Source organism: Entelurus aequoreus, linkage group LG03 (assembly GCF_033978785.1).
Source record: "Entelurus aequoreus isolate RoL-2023_Sb linkage group LG03, RoL_Eaeq_v1.1, whole genome shotgun sequence".
NCBI lineage: Eukaryota > Metazoa > Chordata > Actinopteri > Syngnathiformes > Syngnathidae > Entelurus > Entelurus aequoreus.
This window is the reverse complement of record NC_084733.1, coordinates 32,326,795-32,352,801: the sequence shown is the minus strand read 5'-3', so window position 1 is coordinate 32,352,801 and position 26,007 is coordinate 32,326,795. Positions and strand designations below refer to the sequence as shown.

The 26,007-nt window shown below is 39.7% G+C and overlaps 1 protein-coding gene across 2 annotated transcripts in view; it reads left to right on the top strand.

The window, feature by feature from the left end:
- The window catches only part of bahd1 (bromo adjacent homology domain containing 1), a 120,943-nt gene that overhangs the window by 87,908 nt on the left and 7,028 nt on the right, over nucleotides 1-26,007 (top strand). For both annotated transcript variants that reach the window (XM_062041625.1, XM_062041626.1), the window contains exons 2-5: nucleotides 5,841-7,495; nucleotides 25,078-25,490; nucleotides 25,600-25,759; nucleotides 25,830-25,909. In XM_062041625.1, the coding sequence (XP_061897609.1) occupies nucleotides 5,944-7,495; nucleotides 25,078-25,490; nucleotides 25,600-25,759; nucleotides 25,830-25,909 (2,205 nt within the window). In that variant the 5' untranslated portion in view covers nucleotides 5,841-5,943. The remainder of the gene's footprint in view (nucleotides 1-5,840; nucleotides 7,496-25,077; nucleotides 25,491-25,599; nucleotides 25,760-25,829; nucleotides 25,910-26,007) is intronic.

The window sequence follows — 26,007 nt, the reverse complement described above, 5'->3', positions numbered from 1 at the left end:
AGCTCTTGTTTATTAGCAATATGTTTTCCAAAAATGTATCACAAAAACATGTACGAATGCATTTATACATACCAGATACAAAATAAGCTGAAATTTGAATGTTATTCACATTATTCACATCCAAATTCAATCTCAGGCTTGCAAGCCATAATCGCCTTCTTTCTTTTTAGACAATCTCTCTGTCTGCACTCTGCTTTTCGCAACTTTGGGCAGATACAGTAGTAGTATTGTAATGTTTTAATCCGTTTGCTCAATTCTGACAGCCGCAAGAACACTGCAAAAGTTAACCGTTTAGCTTTAGCAGAGATGCTAACAGTCCCTTCCACAGACAATATATTGTTTTGCTTTCCTCTACCATTGCTGACATCCTGGTTGTTGTTACATGAAAACACTTGATATGAAGCACACTGCACCTTTTGCAAGAAAACAGTTTTACTGTAAATCTGAAAAAAGGACTGCTATGATGTGTTAATTTTTTTTCAATTAGTTTACAAAAGATAAACTTCTAATCTATTTAGTTATTTTAACCATCTTGTTTTCCAATCTGAAAAAGCAGCTAATAAATTCATATACTTACAATTCATTTTGGCCCTCTGATTTTCTTTTATATCTTTGTATTTTTTTGTCCATATGGATGTGAAATGGTCTTAACTTATTTTCAATATGGTCTTGAAAAAGTCTTAAAGGGGAACTGCAATTTTTTTTTTGGTAATTTTGCCAATCCTTCACAATCATTATGAGAGACCGGAAAACAAAAGGTTTTTGTTTTTTTCGCTTTCTAACATACGAAAATCATCTCGTTCTAGTTGGCTAGCAATGCAGCTAATGGAAGCAATCAATTCTACCTCTAAATGCATTCAAAAACCATCAACAATATTTAATTTACATTCCGTAGCCTGTATAATAACCAAGCTGTAGCGACATTGTTATTTTAAGAGCCAACACTGAGGAACTCTTTTTCTATCATAGTACACATCAGGGTGCGTCGGTATTAGCCGTAAAAGCTAAATATGGAAAGAGATAAGCTAGCTTCTACAACGAAATGAAACACGTTTGAGTTTGTAATGCACAACACTGCAATACGACACCATTTTGTACTGACTGAAAAACATGAACATATTACAGTATCTCTAAAGTATTAGCCCACATATCATGTTTTGTTCATACACAGCTGAGCTATCCAGACAGCGTTTGTACTGTAGTTGTACTAACACAGATGTTGTGCTGCGTGTATTATGATCGATATTAAAGTGTCTCACTCGATGGGCAGTTGTTCTTCTGGTCCAGCTGGCCGGGGACGTTTACTGTTGATCCAAGTTCCATATTTACAGCGTCAAAATCGCTTTCATCCCCCTCTACCTTTATGCTCTCTTTTTTAAGAAGCAGTATATTTAGCTTCAAAAGTATAAAGTTGTAAATCCTCATTTGTCCAAAAATAGTAGTCTTCGTTGTCTGTTACCAAGGCTGCCATGATTAGAAAACAAACTCGCGTTTGATTCCGGAAGTAGTAACACACATTTATTGCCAGAAGTCAGACATGCGCTGCTATGGAAACAGAAATCAATGCATGGAATAAATGAGTCCCGGAAATAATTATGATTATCCAAATACGGTAAATATTAAACATATTACATATTGTTATGAACATGTCTGTTACTACATTATATATAGACGTGCGGTGTGTATATAAAACGTTTTTGTAGGGTTTTGATGTTGTTTTAGGGACCTTTGAAAGCTAAAACGGTGACTCCCATTTGCTGCGTCTTTTAAGCGTTTTTTTAAATCATAAAATAAAAAGACGTGTGTTCTTCTCTCTTATGATTGTGAACAATAGGCAAAATGCCAAAAAAGTGCAGTTCCACTTTAAATTTGACCTGCAGAGACCCTAAAAGTATTTGGCAAAAGGAAAGTGTTTTCCTTGAGCTTTAAAATCATTTGAATGGTAAAGAAGTCTGTTCTAGAGAGAATGTCTCTATATGAAATGGTAAATGGGTTATACTTGTGTATAACCCTTCAAGGTACTCAAAGCACTTTGACACTATTTCCTTATTCACCCATTCCCAAACTGATGGCGGGAGCTGCCATGCAAGGCCCTAACTACAACCCATCAGGAGCAAGGGTGAGGTGTCCTGCTCAAGGACACAACAGACATGTCTAGGATGGTGGAAGCTGATATCTAACCTGGAACCCTCAAGTTGCTAGCACAGCTGCTTCGCCATCCGAGCTATGCCGTCCCCCAATATGAAGTAATATGGGAACCTCCTAAGCATGTGTTCCTCATTAAAAAAATGGAAAATGGCAAAGGTCAACATTTATTAACTGAGCAGACAGTTGTAAGGTGACATTTTAACACTGTCAACAATGAGTCAAGCAGCTTTAATGAGAAAACGTGTGACCTTAATGATGAAGGCAATCATCCTGTTTACTTTTTCTCAAACAACACCCAAGTGTGGAAAAATGTCAACCACTGTAAAGATTAGTATATGGTCATCGATTCATGAACACTACTTTCTTTACATTAAAGCAGGGCTATTTAACTGGCAGCCCGGGGGCCACATCCCACCCAGGTATGACATCATACTGGTGTTGCTGTAACATGTTTACTTCAGATGCAGTAAGTAGTTTAGGGCTGCAACAACTAATCGATTAAATCGATTAAAATCGATTATAAAAATAGTTGGCGATTAATTTAGTCATCGATTCGTTGGATCTATGCTATGCGCATGCGCAGAGGCTACTTTTTTTAATTTTTTAATTTTTTAATTTTAATAAACCTTTATAAACTGCAACATTTACAAACAGCTGAGAAACAATAATCAAAATAAGTATTATGCCAGTATGCTGTTTTTTTTCAATAAAATACTGGAAAGGATAGAAATGTAATTTGTCTCTTTTATCCGATTATTAATCGAAGTAATAATCAACAGATTATTCGATTATCAAATTAGTTGTTAGTTGCAGCCCTAAAGCAGTTATTTAACTTATTTAGTTATGCTAGTGGTTTTCCTCAAGGTTCTATTTTTGGTCCTCTCTTTTTTCATCATTTGGGCTATTCAACTGTGAGGGACACATTTTTGCAGCAGATTCTTAAAATGCTGTGATGATCCTTGACTAGCTTTTTTGCAAAGTGTCCTTGAAAACAGCAGAGCATTCCTGTAACCATGACAAAATAAATAAAAAAAACAAAATTTAATGTCTATAATATATAAAATAAGACTATTGGTGAAGGGAAATGTCCGGCCCCCCGGTTCTTACCATTCTGGAAATCTAGCCCCCAAAACAATTTAGTCAAATATCCCTGATCTACAGCTTTCAATGTGTATTCTTCTAATTTTCTCACATTCTTCTTCCCTCGACACCTCTTAAAAGTCTTATTGAGACTGGTTGCTCTTTTAGAATACAGTAAGTTGTGAAACAATTTCAAAGAAATGGGTCTTACAGAGCATGATGCTGAGCTGACGGTTTGTGTGGCTTCTAGGCGTGTATTTTCTAAAATATTCCGGTCGAATTCAGCATTATATGACTTTGGAATTTGTTAGTTCTCACGGCTATGACTCTGAAGTTGATTGGCTGGAGAATTCTGTTAAAGTGAATGGTCTTTGCCAGGATTTTGCATTCACATTCTAACTGACTTGAACATGTATCTTTTTGACATATGGAATCCTTTTTATCATAACCTACCTCTTATGAACTTTAGCTGCGGGCTGTGGATATGACATCAATTCAATGAGCGTGGCGTCAAAGTAAAGATTTAAACCCCTTTCACCCAATATAATAGCCTAAAGATATAACGGTATCAAATCTCACGGTACAATATTATCACGGTATTAAGGCCATGCTACGATATTATTGTGGCATATATTCCCTCCCCCCCAAAAAAATATGTTATAGTGTGTAAAATTAAGTGGCAGGCATGTTTATGATAAACACACTTACTGTAATTGAAGACAAACATAATGCTAAAATGTTCTAATCATATTTATTAATACATAAATGTTTTTTAAGTGCAACATGATAGGCTGGCTCTGTGTTGGAAACGCTTGAGATGAAAGTATTGCTTTTCAGATTGCAGACTTTCTTACCTCCGCCAAAAAGGTTATGTTTTCGCAAGGGTTAGTTTGTCTGTTAGCAACATAAATCAAATAGTTATAAAGATGATGATGACATTTTTCAGGAAATGTCTAAAAAAAAAAAAACAATTTCTCTCATCGACTACGAACACACTTCAATTCTTGCATATGGCGTTCTGGGAGATGTAGTTTATTTTCAGACCCGGCTAAAGGGCCAGAAAAAACTACACACCAAGTTTGATATCGTCAGGCGTCACAGTATTATTGTGAAGACTTGGAAACCAAAATACAGCGGTATCTACAATACCATTACACCCCTATAATAGCCTTGAATTGTTCCAGTGTAGATTACAGTGCTCACTGGTAGCCTGTAGGATGCTAATACCATTACACCCCTATAATAGCCTTGAATGTGTTCCAGTGTAGATTACAGTGCTCACTGGTAGCCCGTAGGATGCTAAGCAAGGCAAGTAAAACACAACCGCAACATGGAAATATTTAGTCACATACTGGGTAATTCCTCTGTTACAGAAAAAAGCAACAACACGACATCGAAAGGGAAAAGCCTTTAAAAATGGATGGATGGATGGATACAACTCGGCTTCCATGTGCTGAAATCACAGGCGTGTGTTGTTCTGCAAAACCTTGGTCAACATTCACGACTATGATCACTCGGTCTTCTAAGCAATATGTGTCTTGTGTTGTCATTCCACATATCTCACGCGAAAGCTGTCTTATTGATGTCGAAGATGAAGTGCATCTTGAATCAAGACAGTGCATCTCCACTTTGCCTGTACAGCTGTTGATGACTCATAGCAATCTCAGTTAGTCTAAAGTGCAGTCTATTAAGTCTATTAGATTGCTAAAAATGCTAGGAGTTTAATCAATAATATACCTGTGTTCAGATTTTTTAACACATCGTCACAAAATGCTTGTTTATTTTTGAGGAAGTTAGATAACTTTAGTGTTTGTTGTTCACTTTAATTGCTGCAATTTTTACTGTCCTTTTTCCATAAAAATTATACTTTGTTTTTGTCAGCACTTGGGCAGTCCTTGCTTTTAAATGGACAAAGGTTTAATAATTATTTTGGTTTTTGTAACACCGTAATGAGCAGCATACTTACAGTTTGAGTTAATATGCCTGAATGAATTAGTCTTATTTGTCCATCCATCGCCCGATTGTAGCTGAGATAGGCTCCAGCGCCCCCCGCGACCCCAAAGGGAATAAGCGGTAGAAAATGGATGGATGGATGGATGTTAGTAAGCACATGCCTAAAAATATTTTAAACTGAATTTAAAAGCAGATGGCTAAATTAAAACCACTGAAACTGAATAGGTTTATGCTTCATAAAATAATCTGATTCGTCGACTGATTAAGATAATTGATGATTAGTCGATTATCAAAATAGTCGTTAGTTGCAGCCCTACTTTTAAGTATCCTTTCTGTAGTATTGCCCGTTGAAAAGATGCTGAAATGGGACTGATGTACACACTTTTGTGAGATAATGTGGACACATTTCACATTAACTACTACAGCAGTGAAAAATAGGAGACCATGTGGCCCGAGGCGTTAAACTATACCCTAATGTAATGCATTAGGGTATAGCATTTACATTCCAAGCCTAGTAGTTGTATCCACACTGGACCTAGAAATTGGCCGCAAATTAAGTCAACCCCGTTGCTAAATAATGAATGTCTGTTACATTAACATCAGGGAAAGATTCCTATGAGTGTAATAATCTGTGAGATCCTGCTTTCGTCTTTCCCCAGAGACTGGATGGCCTCAGTTGATGATCCATGATGATTCCTGTTGATGGGCCGCTCTGAGCTCCAACCACTGTCATAGACGAAGTATCTGCTCCAGGACGAGACCATGGTGAAAGATCAGCAAAACCAGCAGGCGATAGGTGGGAAGTCCCACAGGGAAAAGAGAAGTGGAATGAGAAAAAGCAAAGAGAGAATGGAGGAGCAGAGAGGAAAGAAGCAGGGGATGTCACACCGATTTAGGAAGAAGACATTGGCGGGGAGCATGGGAGATGCACTGGATTGTTGTGTCCTGCTCACCCGTTTGGAGGAGAAAGGAGTTTTGGGTAAGGACTTGAGGAAAACTTGCAAAGAACCAAGCAGGCAAGTCAAAAAGAAGCAGGACTCCTCTGAAAGCAGGACCAAATGTCACAAGTTGAAAAAATCAGCTTCTCAACAAGCACTGGAACCAAAAAGTGGCAAATCTGAAGCCTTACTCACGTGGCCCCCTCTTGTTACTGAGCCACGCAGGAGGAGAATGGCCTCTCTTAATGCAGAGGCCGTCAACAGCTTGCTGCTCTACAGGGCCGATTCATTTGCATCCAATCCCACTAAGAAAGGGCAGCCTTCAAATGAAGCTCTGCCTAAAGGTGAGAGGAAATCTCATGGAGCCAAAAAGGTTCTCCAGCGAGGGAAAACAGACTTCAAAGATAGTAATAAAAAACAGAAGCGGTCCACGGTGGACACTCCGCCAGTCGACTGGTTGAGTCTGTTTGCCCCGACCCCTCGGCGTCAGGCAGGCCTCACCGCTGCGACACTGCTTAAACTCACCAGTTCCCTCTATGGAAACAAGCGGCAAAAGAAGCAGGAGTCCAAGCCTGTGAGCGAAAGTAAGGCTAAGGATTCAACTCAGGATGAGATTAGCGGTAAGCCTTTAAGTGGAGCAACACCGCAGACCAAAAGAAGAACAAATCCAAAACACAATGAGCAGCTAAAGCACATTAAACAGGGTAAAGAGGATCCAGTTCATTCCCAACCAGGCTCTCCTGTCCAGGGATGTTGTAGTCTCTGTAAAACGGGGGCTTTGGACCCAGAGTGGAAGTCAGGTGGACAAGAGTGTTTAAAGACACGCCACTGTGGCTCCACGCTAGGATTCTCCTTAAAAACAATCAAAGAAGAGCAGGAGGTGTCAACCTGCTATTGCTGTACGCAAGAGAGGTGCGTTGAGTACTGTCACAGACTGGCCCTCTTCCTCAAAGATAAGACCATCAAAGAGCCGGACGACCAAGGCTCAGTCTCTGAGGTGTTCCATCACCATCACCACCACCACCACCACCATCATCACCACCACCACCTCCAGACCAGCCACCCGGCAGCCATAACCATCACGCCGCACACGTACACCTGTTTCCCCAGCTACTGCGTTCACTTTCGCCACCCGGACTCCTCGCCATCGTCCATGACACCCCTCGCTTTATGTCCAAAGAGCAGCAAAAGACCCAAACTGCTGCCCAGCTCCGGCACACCCCCCTCAGGGATATCTCATTCAGTCTACTGCTGCACCTCTGTGGAAGCGTGCTATGAAGAGCCCTGCAGGATCAATGGCTATTCCGCTTACGGCAGTGTCATTCCGGCCATTTCCAGAGGAGGTTGCAGCAAATGCACCCATGGCATTAACAGAGGTCAGTGCACATAAAATGATCCCTTTTTATCAAAACTATATATATATTACAGCCTCTTCCAATAACAATATGTATCACAATATATTATTTGGTGAATAAATGACATTTAACTAGAGGTCACAAAGGCTCCTAATTTGACTGCTAACGTATTTGGTAACATAATATGTTATTTCAGGTTGCATCATTTTCTTAAAACTATCATTAATCTACTGGTTAATTTAGTGTTAATATCTGGTTACTTTCTGTTGTATCATGGTTCTATCAACACATCAGTTAAAGTGTAATAAGCACGTATTCTTCTTTTTGGATACTTTACATTAGTTTTGGTTGATACTACAAATTTGAGTATCGATCTAATACAAAGTAGTTACAGTGGCAATATTGGTCATAGCAATGCTGACACTGATACTTCAAATTTTCAAGATCTTGGAATAATTATATTTGTATCACAATTATAATCAGCCAAACACACTGGATGGCAGTATAACAATATACATGTTATTATTTCCTCATTCTTTTTTAATACATACAATGTTTTGAGCAAAATAAATTCAATAGTGCAAAATAACTATCATTTAAATCCTTTGATTTTTGTCCTTAAAGTCCTCCTGTGTCCAGGGACTTATGTCCTGAGTTTGTAAACAATAACAAAAGAGCAAAATGATTTTATGATAATAAAAAATATCAATGTAATCTCATTAGTATCGACTATTTACTGATACTATACTTGATATTGTTACTGTGGATATTTGTATTGACCCACCCACCACTGTTTACTTTAAAAAACTGTAGCTTTGGCATCAGCTTGGCTTATTTTATCCTCCTACCATGTGTAGTGTAGCATGTTTGGCTATTTCTTGTCTTCCATTGATAATGATACTTGTAAGAATCTTACTTTATTTGCCGCAATGGATGCCAGGATTAGTCAGCAGCTACCTTGCTAGCGAGGACGCTTCATCGACTTGAGGACGCAGTCGTCTGGTTGTAGCTGTCAAATTTGTGGGACTCGGCTAGAATGTGTCATCAACATGCAAACATCACGATATGACGAAAGTGCTAAAAGCTCTGTCATCAGTCAAATTTATATCATTTATATTGTATGCATCACGCAACCATTGCTACTAATATTAGCTATAATTGAATGTTTTGCCTATCTTAAAGCTGCTGAATGTCACAGTTAGGTAGCTGCCGAAGGATGCTTGTATTTGAACGAGCCACAACCCTCCCTCTTCCCAGTCCGACCACTAGCAAAGAAAAAGACTACGACATTTACGTTATTGAAGAAGATCGAAAAACATTTTAATTTCTGGTTCTATGGTCATTACACAATTCCTCTTTGTAATTCAGTAGTTTTACTGTTGTTAACATCAATGAGCGTAGACCAGGGTTGTCGTGTCAATCCCATTTTAGCTCAGGGGCCACATGATGTTAGAAGGGGATATATATTATTTCAGCATATATATGTGTCCCCATAAAATTTGTTCCCAGTCATAAATACAACACGAAATGTACAGATTGTCATGAGGATTTATTTGGGTAGAAATGTCACAGGTTACATTACTAACATCATTATGGCATGAACATAACAATCCACATTTTGTATAGTGTCACTAATAAGCACCGTAAGTATATACTGTTGTGTCTAAACACATAAGTGTTGACACTAATACGTGCTCTCCCAGCAGGGTAAACAAAGAATTGCTATTGCGACACCTAGTGGACATATTGAACAGCAGTTTATTACATTAAAAAATTACAACTCTCTTTTATACTTACCAAACTCATCTCGCGGGCCGGATAAAATCTGTTCAGGGCCTGATCCAGCCCCAGAGCCGTACGTTTGACACCCCTGGTGTAGACCGTGTGAGTCCTTGTTCTTTCATAGGTAGGGATGATACTCGAAACCGGTTTTCCCGGTTGTTCGATAAGAAAAGAACCGAGTCCTCGGACTCGTATCCCTTTTTGATAACCGGTACCCGTTATCGAGACCACTATAGTAAAGAAAAAGAGTTGGTTCTTTATTCGAATCCCTGGAATCCCGTCCCGACCAGAAATGCTCCGTGAGAAATCACAAGAAATTACGTCACATAGCTCAGTCATTAGGCGCAGATAGGGAAAGCAGGGGCCCGAAAAAGCGCTCCAAGGTGTAATAAAGTTCAAAACAAAAGGTATAATCCAATGAATAACTTTACTGAGAGATTTGAGCAGGGTACAAACACATGACCAACACTTTTACGACCAACCGGAAACATAGCAACCAGGCTAGCAACGCACCTTCTTTACCACAGCTGTCGCAACGTTCTTAAAGCAACCGCAGCACATACATATATGACATCTCCCTTTTTTAACTTTTGCTTTTCTTTCCTTGTAAACAAAACAAAATCACACTGTATATGTGTTGTCTGTCTAATTATAAATAATGCAGACGAGGCGTGTTGGCTGAGTTCTTGACGTCTTAGCTGCCGAGTGAGACGACATGCAACAACACTTTTTGGGGCTACCGCGCATGCTCGTCACTCCCGTTGCATGCTGGGTAGTGTAGTTGTTATATTCCTAGCTCATAAAATCAAATCTTTCCCCCTATAAAGAAATAATGTTAACTCAATAAAATGTATTTCTTTTTTTAGCTTTAACTTTTCATTTTTTAGCATTGTAACCACATTTGCAAACAACTTTTCTCCTCATAGAATTTTCTTTCAATAAAGAAATGAAATGCAAAAATGTCAAAGCATCATAACAAACAGTTATGTCAAATAGCAGCAGAAGAGCACTTTTTGGAGAGCTGTATTATTTTCGGTTTTGTGCCCAAGGGACTGATTTTATTTAACACTATATTATTATTTATACACCTATAGTGATCACAGAGACAGGTTGTTTTTGTGTTACTGTATATATTTGTTTTTCTGAAAAATCCCACTTAATATACTTTGGGTAACAACAGTCAATATTTATTAATTTATTAGATTTTATTTTTTTATTATATAATAAAAGTGAGCTTTTGTTAAACCAAATATTGTGTGTTTTTTTCTATACACAACAACTTATCTGGACTCGATAAGAGAATCGATAAGGAATCGGTTCGATAAGAGGATTCGATAATAGGCTCGAACTCGATAATTTCTTATCAAACATCATCCCTATTCATAGGTCTAAAGAACTAATGCTGTTAACTGTACAATAGTGTTGTCCCGATACCAATATCTTATTTGAATAAAGTGCAACCAACACTTTAGGTTGAAGTAACAAGAAAACACACTTCCTGCTATTATGTTATTGATATTCAAGAAATGTTCAATAAAAGTACAGTAACCAACATTTTAACAGTATATTTACTACATTTGCTACTTTGTTTTTCAACATAAAACAATACGATACTGATATAAAAAATAAAGTGGAACAGTAGATTTAGCTGCTACTTTTACTTTTTTTTGACATACAAATAATACAAATAGAAAATGAATTAAAGCTGCGAGCAGCGTTGAATGGGCCCTCGTCCCCGTTGCACTGTGGGGTTCACGCGAGCCGGCAGGCGCACATGACGCTTGCAATTACGACCTTTCCGATGCCCTGACCCACCACCAAAAATTTGAAGAAGATCGGAGGATTTGTAAAGAAGTTATGACTGTTGTATTTTTCTACCACAAGGGGGCGATATTGGCACCAATGATGCCACCGCATGGCACCCAATACTGTGATTCACCATCAAAGATGTGTGAATATCAAAGCATGTGTAAGGAAGTTATGATTATAATTTTCCACCAGAAGTGGGAGATAATGGCGCAGCAGTAGTCATGCAGTTACGTCCCACCCAACACCCCGACCCATCAACATTTCAGTAAGACTGGAGCATGTGTAATGAAGTTATGACTGTAATATTTTTCCACCACAAGGTGGCAATATTGGCACCAATTTATTAATGTAGTTGCATCCCACACAATACTGCAACCCACGATAAAAAAATTCAGGAAGATCGAAACATGTGTTAAGAATATATTACTGTTATAGTTTTTCACAACAAGGGGGCAATAATGGCGGTGAAGTAGTCGTGCAGTTGCGTCCCACCCAACACCCCGACTCACCATCAAACATTTCAGGAAGATTGGAACATGTTTATGGAAGTTTGGGCTCTTGCAGTGCTCTGCATTGCGGGCTTGTTCCGCTGCTCGGGCCCTAATGAAATGAAATAAAACAAAAAAAACAAATTCAGACTGTCCATCATAATTTGTAGCAATTAGGATCAAGATCTGAACTTGTGAAACCGAGTTAGTAACGTTTTGTAGCGAACTATCAGATCAAAGTTTGGCGCCATGCATTTGAAAAAAAAGTATGTCCATCTCTGATCACCTGAAGTGTAGAAATGACAGTTAAATTGGTGATGGCAGGGCTCGAATTTAACCATGGTGTGTATCCACGGCAACTGCCGCGACCGCCCTTGTCACTTGCCTTAAGGCCCTAAAAAATTGACCAACCTCGACGGCAAGAACATGCCGTGACCGCCCTTGACTTTTTACTTGTTAATGGACAAGGTATGTAACGGTAAACGGTGTAATGATAATTTGTGATAAAATTCCCGACGGTTAGTAATACCGTCTAATTTTTTAATTACCGAAAACCCGTCATTTATTACCGTATTTTTCGGACTATACGTCGCAGTTTTTTTCATAGTTTGGCCGGGGGTACGACTTATACTCGGGAGCGACTTATGTGTGAAATTAACACATTACCGTAAAATATCAAATAATATTATTTAGCTCATTCACGTAAGAGACTAGACTTATAAGATTTCATGGGATTTAGCGATTAGGAGTGACAGATTGTTTGGTAAACGTATAGCACGTTCTATATGTTATAGTTATTTGAATGACTCTTACCATAATTTATTTATTTTAAATTGCCTTTCCAAATGTCTATTCTTGGTGTTGGGTTTTATCCAATGAATTTCCCCAAAAAATGCGACTTATACTCCAGTGCGACTTATATATGTTTTTTTCTTTCTTTATTATGCATTTTTGGCCGGTGCGACTTATACTCCGGAACGACTTATACTCCGAAAAATACGGTAATGCATTTTAGGCAACACCAAGTCAGGCGCATGCGCACTAGCGTCGTTTAGCTTGGTTTAACGTCATTTTCTGTTATGATCCGCTGCCCGGATCATATTTCTGTTTACGTTTTCTAGTCATTTGTGTTTTTCTGCTAGTCTTGGACTCCTTTTTAGTATCTGTTTATCCACCTTAGTTTGTTACCATAGCAACTGATTACGTTCACCTGCCGCGGGTGTTCCCGACGCGCACCTGTTTTTCATGATTGACATTATTATTTAAAGCCTGCCTCCCCAGCCAGTCGGTCTGGCTTCGTAGTTTGTCTTCTCACAACAAGTGACGACTTCTGTTCTTGATCTGGTAACCTTGTAGCTCCCACGCTAAAGGCTCTGTATGTTTAGTGTTTTCTCTAGCTCCCACCCTAGCTCCTTTAGTTTTGTACTTTTAGTGCCATGTGCACGTTTTTGTTTGTTTCCAGTATTTGTTATTTCTTAAATAAATAATTTTTGTACCTGCAAGCTGTGTCCGAAGCCCGTCTGCATCTCTGAGAGAACGAACACCCGCACCCGGTCGTCACAGTACGAAGCCAGCAAGAAGTTCTCTCGCAGCGAGCATGATGTCGGAGGTTGACGAAGGTACGTGGTTGGTCCTCCGAGCGATGGAGGCAGAGACGCTCAGCTGTTCGCCAGATGAGGAGATGATTTGGGAACCTGGAGGTGTTCTGGTCCCGTTGGACTCCATCTGGCCAGGGGAGGTCCGCTCTCAACCCGCTCGCACGCGTCAGCGAAAGCGGAAGTCAACCAAGAAGGCTTCGGCTCGAGGCAAAGACGCACCAACCCCGCAATTCATCCCTCCGGAACACAGCCATCAGCAGGCAGCCCAGGATTCCCCTCTTCAAAGGTCTGTTAATTCCATCAACTACCTTACCGAAGATTGTTATGACTGGCCTGTCAATCGCTGGGACTGCAGCTATGACGTCATTCCGTCGGCACCCCCTGATGACACGCCGCTTGATGACGTTGTCCCGTCCATTTTGGATGACGTCATGGACAAAGACATTTTTTAAAATTCTGTCAATTCTTTCTGTCAGCCACCACCTAATGACTTTAATTCAATAATTAAACACTTATCAGGACATTTTTGTAAATTCTAAGTCTAGTCAGTCCCAGTCACATCCTGACTTTCTAGCTCCGCCCCCAGTCACTTTGCCCCCAACGTTGTCTGCCAGGCTCTTCCCGTGCGGCTTCTCCTCCCCTCAGACACCTCCTGCTGGCAATTGTCCAGAAAGACGCCAGCGACGCTCACGCACAAGGCCAGCTCCTAGGCTTTCTAGAGCCCACCCGCCTGTGCCCTCTGCTCCCGCGGAACCCGCACAAGCGCTCCCCCCACCAGCTCCAGCTAGCATCTGGAATCTGCTTCCTGAGTGGGGGGCCAGTGCTGGTAGCGTGTCAGCGGGGCAGGCAGACCGCATTCCACGGAGGTGGCCGCCTGCCTCTCCCCCAGCGGGGGCGCTGTCTGCTTCGGCTCCACCTCCTGCTCCAGCGCTGCAAAGCACACTAGACCCCGCAGAGACAGACCCTATAAGAAAGGCATTGCTCCAACAGGAAGAACAACTTGGACAACAAGAGGAACGTTTTGGCGGTCTTAGGGCTGGCGTCAACGCCATGGCGGAACGCCAAGACGCCCGCCTTGAGGCTTTGGAGAGACAGCTGGGAACTATACTCACCGCGCTGCAGGTGATGATCCCCTCTACGGCCGACCCAGCAGTCCAGCTGAGACACCCACCAACCACAGGTAGTTCATTGCCTGCTCCGCCCACGCCGGCAGACGAGCCGCCGGCTCCGCCCACGCCGGCAGACGAGCCGCCGGCTCCGCCCACGCCGGCAGACGAGCCGCCGGCTCCCAGGGCGACGCCTTCTGCTTCCACGGCAACGACAGCGACGTCGACTCTTCCTGCTTCCACGGCAACGACAGCGACGTCAACTCTTCCTGCTTCCACGGCAACGACAGCGACGTCGACTCTTCCTGCTTCCACGGCAACGACAGCGACGTCGACTCTTCCTGCTTCCACGGCGACGTCGACTCCTCCTGCTTCCACGGCGACGTCGACTCCTCCTGCTGCCACGGCGACGTCGACTCCCACAGCTTCCACGCCTGCTTCGCCGACGACGTGCAGACATCCTCGTGCCCGGCAGGCCACACCTCGGCGCCGCCCACCTCCTCGTGTCCGGCGAGCCGCACCACGGCGCCGGCCACCTCCTCGGCTATGGACTTTTTATGGACGCCTTTGGCGCAAACAGCAGCGACACCCAAGACTTTGTCATAGAACTCTCCGGCGGCTGAACTTCTGGCGCCAATCACGCCCACCTTCTTGGCGGCCACAAATGTGGCCTTTCCGTGGTCGCCCACCTCGCCTGCGGCAGCGGCATTCCATTCGCCGCCGCCACCTGACTCGTCCCCGTTGGATTCGGGGACACGTGGCCTGGCGACCCTCCGCCAATTCCTCCCTCCTCCCTCCCTTGACTCGTGAACTGCCTTGTAGTCGGGGGGAGGGGGGGTTTAGTTTTTCCAGGAGACATCTGGGATCTGTCCCTTAAAGGGGGGGTACTGTTATGAACCGCTGCCCGGATCATATTTCTGTTTACGTTTTCTAGTCATTTGTGTTTTTCTGCTAGTCTTGGACTCCTTTTTAGTATCTGTTTATCCACCTTAGTTTGTTACCATAGCAACTGATTACGTTCCCTGCCGCGGGTGTTCCCGACGCGCACCTGTTTTTCATGATTGACATTATTATCTAAAGCCTGCCTCCCCAGCCAGTCGGTCTGGCTTCGTAGTTTGTCTTCTCACAACAAGTGACGACTTCTGTTCTTGATCTGGTAACCTTGTAGCTCCCACGCTAAAGGCTCTGTATGTTTAGTGTTTTCTCTAGCTCCCACACTAGCTCCTTTAGTTTTGTACTTTTAGTGCCATGTGCACGTTTTTGTTTGTTTCCAGTATTTGTTATTTCTTAAATAAATAATTTTTGTACCTGCAAGCTGTGTCCGAAGCCCGTCTGCATCTCTGAGAGAACGAACACCCGCACCCGGTCGTCACAATTTTCCCTCGCTTCCCGCTGTGCGTTTAAGAGTGCACTGCTGCGTTTGGTTGGAGACAGGTGTGGACAATATTGGAGACAGACACACTTGTCCCCACACTAAAAGTATACAGCGAGAAAACTATTTGGTGTTGCTTTTATTTTCTCAATACTGCGTCTATCAGCTGCTGTGACTGAGAGTTAATGAGGGGATGTTTCGTGAACGTTGCCATAACTTGTTTATAAAGTCTTTAGTTTGTTTACCGGGATGCTCACTCCTCCTTTATTTAACTGCAAACTGTATCAGTGTTCAAATAACATCAATAGTAGCTAAAATGTTTTATCATCTCATCGAATTGAACGCATGCTGTGAAGATTATGTATTCTACATGGGAGGTGTCACTCCTCTTTATTTTTGTTGGCCAAACTGTTGCACTTAACCACAAGGAGGTGTTGGAGAAGAACAAAGCTTGTTTATTAGACTTCATCTTCATTAGCCAAACTGCTTTGAGTTTTATATTGATATCAAAAAGTAAACATCATGTTTTTTTACATTACCGTATTTTTCGGACTATAAGTCGCAGTTTTTTTCATAGTTTGGCCGGGGGTGCGACTTATACTCAGGAGCGACTTATGCGTGAAGTTATTAACACATTACCGTAAAATATCAAATAATATTATTTAGCTCATTCACGTAAGAGACTAGACGTATAAGATTTCATGGGATTTAGCGATTAGGAGTGACAGATTGTTTGGTAAACGTATAGCATGTTCTATATGTTATAGTTATTTGAATGACTCTTACCATAATATGTTACGTTAACATACCAGGCACGTTCTCAGTTGGTTATTTATGCGTCATATAACGTACACTTATTCAGCCTGTTGTTCACTATGCTTTATTTATTTTAAATTGCCTTTCAAATGTCTATTATTGGTGTTGGGTTTTATCAAATACATTTCCCCCAAAAATGCGACTTATACTCCAGTGCGACTTATATATGTTTTTTTCCTTCTTTATTATGCATTTTCGGCTGGTGCGACTTATACTCCGGAGCGACTTATACTCCGAAAAATACCGTACTTGTGTTTTTTTCATGTCACAAATGTATTACTTCCAAAACCATTCATGTGACACAGCATTTTGTTAATGTTTTATTGTGTATAGTTAATTCCCATACGACATATTTCTGCTCAAACTCTTAATGGATCTGTCCCGATACAGCATCTACATGTACACTACCGTTCAAAAGTTTGGGGTCACATTGAAATGTCCTTATTTTTGAAGGAAAAGCACTGTACTTTTCAATGAAGATAACTTTAAACTAGTCTTAACTTTAAAGAAATACACTCTATACATTGCTAATGTGGTAAATGACTATTCTAGCTGCAAATGTCTGGTTTTTGGTGCAATATCTACATAGGTGTATAGAGGCCCATTTCCAGCAACTATAACTCCAGTGTTCTAATGGTACAATGTGTTTGCTCATTGGCTCAGAAGGCTAATTGATGATTAGAAAACCCTTCCTGTTCACACATCTGAAAACAGTTTAGCTCGTTACAGAAGCTACAAAACGGACCTTCCTTTGAGCAGATTGAGTTTCTGGAGCATCACATTTGTGGGGTCAATTAAACGCTCAAAATGGCCAGAAAAAGAGAACTTTCATCTGAAACTCGACAGTCTATTATTGTTCTTAGAAATGAAGGCTATTCCACAAAATTGTTTGGGTGACCCCAAACTTTTGAACGGTAGTGTACATATAAATCTACATAACTTTAAATTTTTTTTAAAGTAAATAAAAAATACCCCCCTCTATCAAAATGTAAAAGTAGAGATAAAGGTATCATGTAATGACAAAAAGCTGACAAGTTGATATTAATAATGAATTTTAAAAAACTGTTTGTGTATATGTGTGTGTGTGTGTGTGTGTGTATATATATATATATATATATATATATATATATATATATATATATATATATATATATATATTAGGGCTGCAACTAACGATTAATTTGATAATCAATTAATCTGTCTATTATTACTTCGATTAATAATCGGATAAAAGACAAACTACATTTCTATCCTTTCCAGTATTTTATTGAAAAAAAACAGCATACTGGCACCATACTTATTTTGATTATTGTTTCTCAGCTGTTTGTACATGTTGCAGTTTATAAATAATTGTTTATTTAAAAAAATTAAAAAAAATGCCTCTGCGCGTGCGCATAGCATAGATCCAACGAATCGATGACCAAATTAATCGCCAACTATTTTTATCATCGATTTAATCGATTAGTTGTTGCAGCCCTAATCTATATATGTATGCATGAATACTTTGGAGCCCCTGCCTCGAAAGAAAATAATGTTTACCTTGGTGCCCTTCCAACTTGCCTTTGTGCCCTAAAATATGAGCCCCCCTTTAAGGCAACACTTGCCTTGACCTTAAAAAGTTAAAATTCGAGACCTGCACTAGGCTCCACCCACTTGGAGTAGGTAAGATCAGGTACTGATCTATTGGGCATTTCAGGGTGTGATCATCATCTTTTCTACCAAATAAGATCAAGATCTGAATTTGTGGAGTCCAGTTATTAACGTTTCGTGTTTTGTGGCGAATCTTTGCAGCAATGTTTGGCGCCATGCCACGGTCACATCTTATGGCATAGGCAAAACGTATTTGCAATTTATCATCACTTCTATGTGTATTATCTGTAATGTTAACTGCAAGCTCCTTTTGCCAAAGTCTGTAAGAGGAGTTCGTTAAAGTATGACCTCTTTTTATCGCCAAAAATGGAAAACAAAAACTGAGATGGTTGACTTTCTGTTCATTTTCAGGTACGGGTTCCTGAGACTTTTATGTGTGTCTCGTCATGATAGACGTCCCCTGCAATTTTCGTGTTGATACATTGAAGGTGCTAATTTTTTAAATTTATTTTAATGGTGGCACGAAAGAGCCAATTTTAACATTTTATTTTGGGAATTTTCAGAATACATCATTTTTTGCCATACCTGACACGCCTGCAAAATATGGGAACTTTACGTGCATGTTAAAGGGGAACTGCACTTTTTGGGGAATTTCAGTTGTTGGGAATTTCAGTCATAAATAATGTTTTTCAGTAATACTAATTTACATTGTTCAAGAAGTTGGTCCGTCGCTGTCACTTCCGCCGTGTCCGTTGCGGCCTTTTGTGACGTAAAATTGTGTTGCGGCTTTATATTATTACGTTCTAGCGTTTGTATTTGTTGTGGCTTTTGTCATCGTGCTGTACCTGAAAGTTGTTGTGTTGTAATTTATGATATTGTCTTGTCGCATTTGCATTTGTTGCGACTTTTCTCACCATAGCTATCTGCCATTCTTGTTTTGCCGACTGATAGAGATTATGCCACAGACGGGCAGACAGACTTGAATAACTTAAAGTCCTTACCATTAAAATTGTTAAACTTCATATAAAGTCTGACATTCTTAAATGCAATGTTTTGTTTTTTAGTACCAATAAAATCGATCGATTTAATTTTTAATGATGTTGAATCGATACCTATCTTCCCGGAAAGAAAATGTGTCGAGCAGAGATTGATGTTGACTCTAAGGAGTGTGAATCGATAAATCAATGTATCGATTAATCTGTACACCCCTACTTATTTGCATATGTCAGCTTGTGTGCTGAGCTGTTGTGTAGCTGCTATCTCCAAGTAGCCAATAGCCTACCGTGTTTACCTTATATAAATGGATGCACTACAATACAAGACAAGTAGGGCTGCAACTAACGATTAATTTGATAATCGATTAATCTGTCGATTATTACTTCGATTAATAATCGGATAAAAGAGACAAACTACATTTCTATCCTTTCCAGTATTTTATTTAATTTTTTTTTTAAAAACAGCATACTGGCACCATACCTATTTTGATTATTGTTTCTCAGCTGTTTGTAAATGTTGCAGTTTATAAATAAAGGTTTATTAAAAAAATATATAAATATATTTAAAAAAATAAATTAAAAAAAAGCCTCTGCGCATGCGCATAGCATATATCCAACGAATCGATGACTAAATTAATCGGCAACTATTTTTATAATCGATTTTAATCGATTAGTTGTTGCAGCTCTAAAGAAAAGCCCAACTTTGTGTGCTTTCTACAGGACATTTAGATGTTAACTGGCTGTACCGCTTTGCACAAGTAAATGCGCATGAGGACTGTTTGTATTGGATCTTCTGTGGAAAATTTTAGGTGCAAGCCCATATAATCTGATTCGGACCGTTATGTTATCAGTATCAGATTGGTACAACCCTTAAAACGGAATACACTACTACTACTAATAATAAAGCTGCTCACTGAATCTCACATGACATCATGCATGATGTTTAAAGTGAACTGTTGATGAAACAATAAATAGCATACTATTGTAGGTTCCACTGTATTGCTTTTATAAGAGGAGTAAGCACATAAGTAAATCTAAAAGTGGACATACAAAAGATTAGGAACTACTGCCATAATGTTCCTCATAACAGAGAGGTCATAGAAGTCATATTGGCCACATTTAAAGGAAATGCTTTGCTAGTTGTTTTTTTAAAGATACAGATAAAGTAATATGACCCTAGCTATTGAATTTGAGGAATCCTTTCAGACTGTAGCAGTAAAAATGACATATGGTCCTGCTTTTTGTTGCACAACTTGGGTTACATTGTGTTGCACCATTAAACCAATTTAAAGTTATTGCCTTTAAAAAAAAACACTCCTACGGAACAACCTACTGCATTAGAATTAATCCTCTACAATGCTGACTATGTAACAGCTCTGCAAATGTTTAAACAACTTATACAGTTATTCTGCAGCTGTGCTTCTTATCCTTGTCCACATTGTGTCTATTTTGCTGATTGTTTGGGCGTTTGTATTTAACAGTCATGCAAACTAGAAGCATTGTGTGTGTATGCGCTTGGTCCTGTAATAGCCTCACTACACACAACTGGCGAAACATTTTGTTTGCTTTGTACAAATATGCACTGTGCAGAAACTCATCACGTAATTAAGACAAGAGGATTACAGCCGGAGTTAAGTTAAGCACGTTTTTAACACTTGCTGTTAGGCACAGCTTCTCTCGAATCTAAATGCCTAAGTAGCGCTGTCAGTTAGACTGAAGGCGACAAAAGAACAAGTTTGCAATTAAGTAGAAGTCAACAATTTCTAAATAAAAAAAAGCTTGTGTGAGGACAAGTAAACTGATAGTGTCAGACAATACTGTACAAACTAAGTGCACTGTGGGCACACATAAATCCAACACCTGCTACGCGTTAACACACTTGCTATGTGATGTACACACTGCGACCTATTTTCACCCCTGTATTTGTGTCAGATTACAGGAAGAAGCCACTTGTTAACCTCTGAATTATCTCAATAGCAAACATTTCAGCTTCACATCCTTACATATAAAGGTGCTGAAATGGTCTATTGAACATAGCTGATGGGAAAAGTGCCAAATAAATGGTTTTAAAAAAAAATGGCACCCATCTTAAAAGCTTTGTGGCTCAGTGTGCAAGGACATTGATTCCCAATGAATGACTGGAGCATGCTGTCAGCTATCAATAGGAAAACATGTGCTTCAGTTTTATGGGGATGTCTAATTGTTTTTGCCTGCAGTGAATATTACAGTATGTATGCAATCATGGGTCATCACATTTAGGCCACCTGCTAAGCATAACAATACAACAAGTAATTTGTCAACATGTTTGTTATTCTATCTAATACAGTATTTTTATATTTAAATATTGATTTAGATTATATAAGAAACAGGAACACTCAATAAACTGATTAAGAGAGCTGACTCCGTCCTAGGCTGCCCACTAGACATTATTGAGGAGGTGGCTGACAGAAGAATGCTGACTAAGTTGACATCCAATATGTCCAATTCCTCTCACCCCATGCACAACACTGTGGAGGCCTTGAGTGGCTCCTTCAGCATTAGACTGTTACATCCACAGTGCAAAAAGGACTTTACAATGCACTTAAGTTTTGTTTGTTTTTTGTGGTGTGCAATACAGATGTTAGTATTTTTGTTGTATTTTTTCCAAATATATCTATACATATTAATGAACAATATGTAGTATTTAGTACAATTTTTTTTGTTTTACATTACACTTTACTTCTTTTAATGTATGTATAAAGCTGCACTGCAACAACGTAATTTTCCCATTGTGGAATGAATAAAAGGCTATCCTATCCTATACAAATGTATACAATATACTTACTAGAGGTGTTAAAAAAATCAATTCACATTCAAATTGCAATTTTTATTTATTCCAATTCTAAATTGATTTTCGAGAATCGATTTAAAAGAGAAGAAATAATAATTTTTCTGCAAATTGTTTTTTTTAAGAATCAATTTTTGGATTTAAAAAAACTATTATTGATATTTGGCAGCACGGTGTGCAAGGGGTTAGTGCATGTGCCTCACAATTCGAAGGTCCTGGGTTCGAGCCCCGCTCAGGGTCTTTCTGTGTGGAGTTTGCATGTTCTCCCCTTGACTGCGTGGGTTCCCGCCCTCCGCCCAAATGCAGCTGAGATAGGTTACAGCACCCCCTGCAACTCCGAGAGGGACAAGTGGTTGAAAATGGATAGATGGATGGATTATTGGTATTATTGATACTGTTTGGTTTTTTTTGGTATTGTATTCAGTAATTTGTAAATTTTGTAAAAAGTATTGTAAACCTGGGATTGGGTTGTATTTGGCATTGCTGTATTTTCTTTTATTAGATTAATTAACATTCTGTAATTTTTTTTAAATACAATTTTAAAAGTACATTTTTAAAAAGACGTTTTTTAGCCCAACACTGCGCGTATAAGTCGTACGTCAGCAGCCTAAAAGGAGCTTTTCTAACCTATAACCTGTTTTGAAGAGGTTTTACTACAATTTATATACCAAATTATATATTAATAAGACTCGTGTTGAATCAAGAATTGAATCGTCACCACAAGAATCGGAATCGAATCGTGAGGTACCCAAAGATTCCCACCTCTAATACTTAAAATATATGTTCTACATTATCTAAATTTATTACAGCATTTGCCCACCTACTTATGGTTTGGCATTTGAGTCCCCATATGGTCACAGATTTCTCTTCTGGGCTTTTTATTGTAGATAATTATGTCTTTTTCATGGTACAGTAACCTAAATAGAAGTGGTTTGAAGGCACAATCTGCAGGGAAAAAAGTCTATTTACTCAACATTTTCCAGCTAGTGGATACTTTGACAAGACGTGATGTTGTGTAACTGCACGTTTTTTTTAACAATACTGCATAATATACCAGTAATTTTTCATAATGTTTCAAACTGAATTTCAAATGTGTTTAATAACTGTGAAAGGCATTTTACAGTCATCAATCGCCTGTCAGCCACATTGCGCTTTTAATAGTTTTTTGCAACATTCACTCAAATATTCCACTCAAATATTAACACTGAATTAGTAGTATTACTCTTTATTTTAACTGTATTCAATAAATATATCTAACCTACTTACTTACTGTACAGTTTAACAGGATCAACTTGATCAAATTATGTGAAATCATGTGTTAAACACAAAGATTATTATCAAGGCTTTGGTCAGACTGACTAAAAAAAAAGAATACTAATCAAATATACTGAAAAAAAGGTACTCATAAAAACTGATGAAAAATAAATTTGCACACATTTATGCAGTGCTAAAATAAATTAATTCTAACTTAATTAAAAATTAATGATAATATATGTTTCTGAAATAAATTTAAATACAATTTAATTGCAGATGAAAATACAGTTTCACCACTCTAGTCATAATTTTTGCGCTTAAGAAACTTCTCTATGACTTTAGCTTCAGACTTCTTCTGTTTGTTTGATATTGTCATTACTGCCACAAGTGGTGGAAAAGTGTATTACAACTGAGTACCGCTGTGGCCCATACATACCACAGCTGAGAAACAGATGTTTTTTGAAAGGCCTGTATGGGGCACTTGCAGCCCATCAATGGCGCTATGGTTAAGACACACTGGTTTAGAGTATCAAAAATAGGTACTTAACAAAGCATTATGTAATAATGTAATACATTTTCACCTCATTATGTATCGTAATAACACCAAATTTAGTAATAATCTGCCGCATTTTGTTATAAATTTCATGAACGCATTTTGTAATAAACTTTGATGCATTTTGCAATAACTTGCAACGTATTGCAAAAGTTATTAAAGATGTGGGTGCTGCACTTTTTTGTTAAATAAAATGTAACAATTTGGTGCATTGTTTTTTGTTTTTTCCTGTCCAGCTACTCAGGAAAATCTTATTGTTGATGTAGATGGCCTTATTTGTTATACAGATGTACTTTACAAAGGGGAAGTGGGGGATTCTTCTCTTGTTGCCTTATTTGGTATTTGACTTTATTAAATTTATTTATATTATTATTTTGCGCAGCCGGACCGGAGCAGAAGGGGATAGAAAGAGAAAAAAAAGGAATAATCAACCATCGAATTTGATGCCTTGATTACAAAAACTATCAGAGCAACACCACCAATCAACCAATTAAACATTCTACTAGATTCTTAAAATTAAATTCTAATGAAGATTACATGTTTTGTGTTGCTCACAGGCATTGAATTTCATGGTTTATTACATCAAGTTGTTACATTTTATTAAACACTTATTACATTATTATATAATGCCCTGTTACGAGGCATTGTTTGCTTTTTATCTGTGTGTCTATTATTCATATTTTTGGCCATTTATGGGGGTGTTGAAACATATCTACTGCACGTATTTTTAGATTTTTGTTGTATTTCTTTATCACAAGCCCACGCAAGGCGAGAAGTTTGTTGGTTTGTACACGTAATTTAATTTTGATTTGGTTTGTCGTTTGTTAAGTTTTTGTCATTACAGTCCACGACGCAACGCAGTGACCCACACGATTCAGCAGATGGAGCTGTGGTGAAAAAAAGCTTGCTTCGTGTGTCAGTTTGTATTAACTTGTTATGGGGGCGTTATAGCTCGGTTGGTAGAGTGGCCTTGCCAGCGACTTGAGGGTTCCAGGTTCGATCCCCGCTTCCGCCATCCTAGTCACTGCCGTTGTGTCCTTGGCAAAGACACTTTACCCACTTGCTCCCAGTGCCACCCACACTGGTTTAAATGTAACTTAGATATTGGGTTTCACTATGTAAAAGCGCTTTGAGTCACTAGAGAAAAGCACTATATAAATGTACTTCACTTTACTTCATTACTGCTATCTACAGGACTGGAGTGAAATATTATCTGGCATTGTTTTTTTTTCTCCATAAAACAAGTCAAATGTTTAGGAATGTCAAACCTTAGTGAAAGAACAAAATAATAGAAGCTCCTAACAGTCTGACAAAATGTTTCATACAGTTCTTGTATTGGATCATGCAGATGTACTGAACACAGTGTCCTCTGTGCGCTTCACTGTTTCACTGCCTTCTCTGTTACTTACACAGATGCCTACTCATCAACCCTCAATGACCATCACAGCCTGTCCTCCATCCCCATCTGTCCCAGCCCAAGAATCCGCACTGGCTGCCCCATTCCCACTGTGCCTCCAGCCGGCCAATCAGTGCCCCCGGTTCAGACTCCGTTGTCCGACCCGAGCCAACCGCAGCAGCCCCCCCTGAATGTGGCCAGGGAGTGTCCGCAGAGTGCCAAGCCGCCCAGCGGGTCCAGGTCCGGCGCACGCAGCAGCGGCGGCATCAGCCCGGTTGTGTTCCCACTCCAAAAGGAAAAGAAACAGAAGCTCGGTTCTGCCGGCGCCAGACGACAAGCGGTTGCTAAGCAGCCAAAGAACTGCCGCCAAAAGAGTACCAACGGCTGGCGACCAGTCGGCCTCCCCTTTGAAAATGACGTTTTCTGTCTGGTAGGTAGACAAAATCATGCTGCTGCAGTAGCTTTCTGCAGGATAGCTCACAGTGCATCAGTCTCTTTGCTAGTCCACTCAGTAGTTTCCTGCTGCATGTGTCCCCCAGGGAGAGGACACTCTGGTGCCAAGGAAGTGCTTTCAAGGAGTCCAGAGGGACAGAGAGCTGATTCGGGTCAGGGACACTGTCCTGTTGAAATCTGGACCAAGGAAAAAGTCCCTGCCTTATGTGGCTAAGATCTCAGCTCTGTGGGAGGAGCCTGAGACAGGTAGGAGACATACTGGAAACATTTCATGTGGGATGTCTCAGGAAAATGTTTTTGGTTTTTTTTGTTCCAGGAGAGTTGATGATGAGTTTGTTTTGGTACTACCGTCCAGAACACACACAGGGGGGTCGCAATCCTAATGTGCATTGTCAGGTGACAAGACATTTTTGCTGCTCATGTTGCAATCAATGGATGTACAGTTGTCCCTCGTTTATCGCTGTTAAATTTAATTTTAAATTTAGTTTAATTGG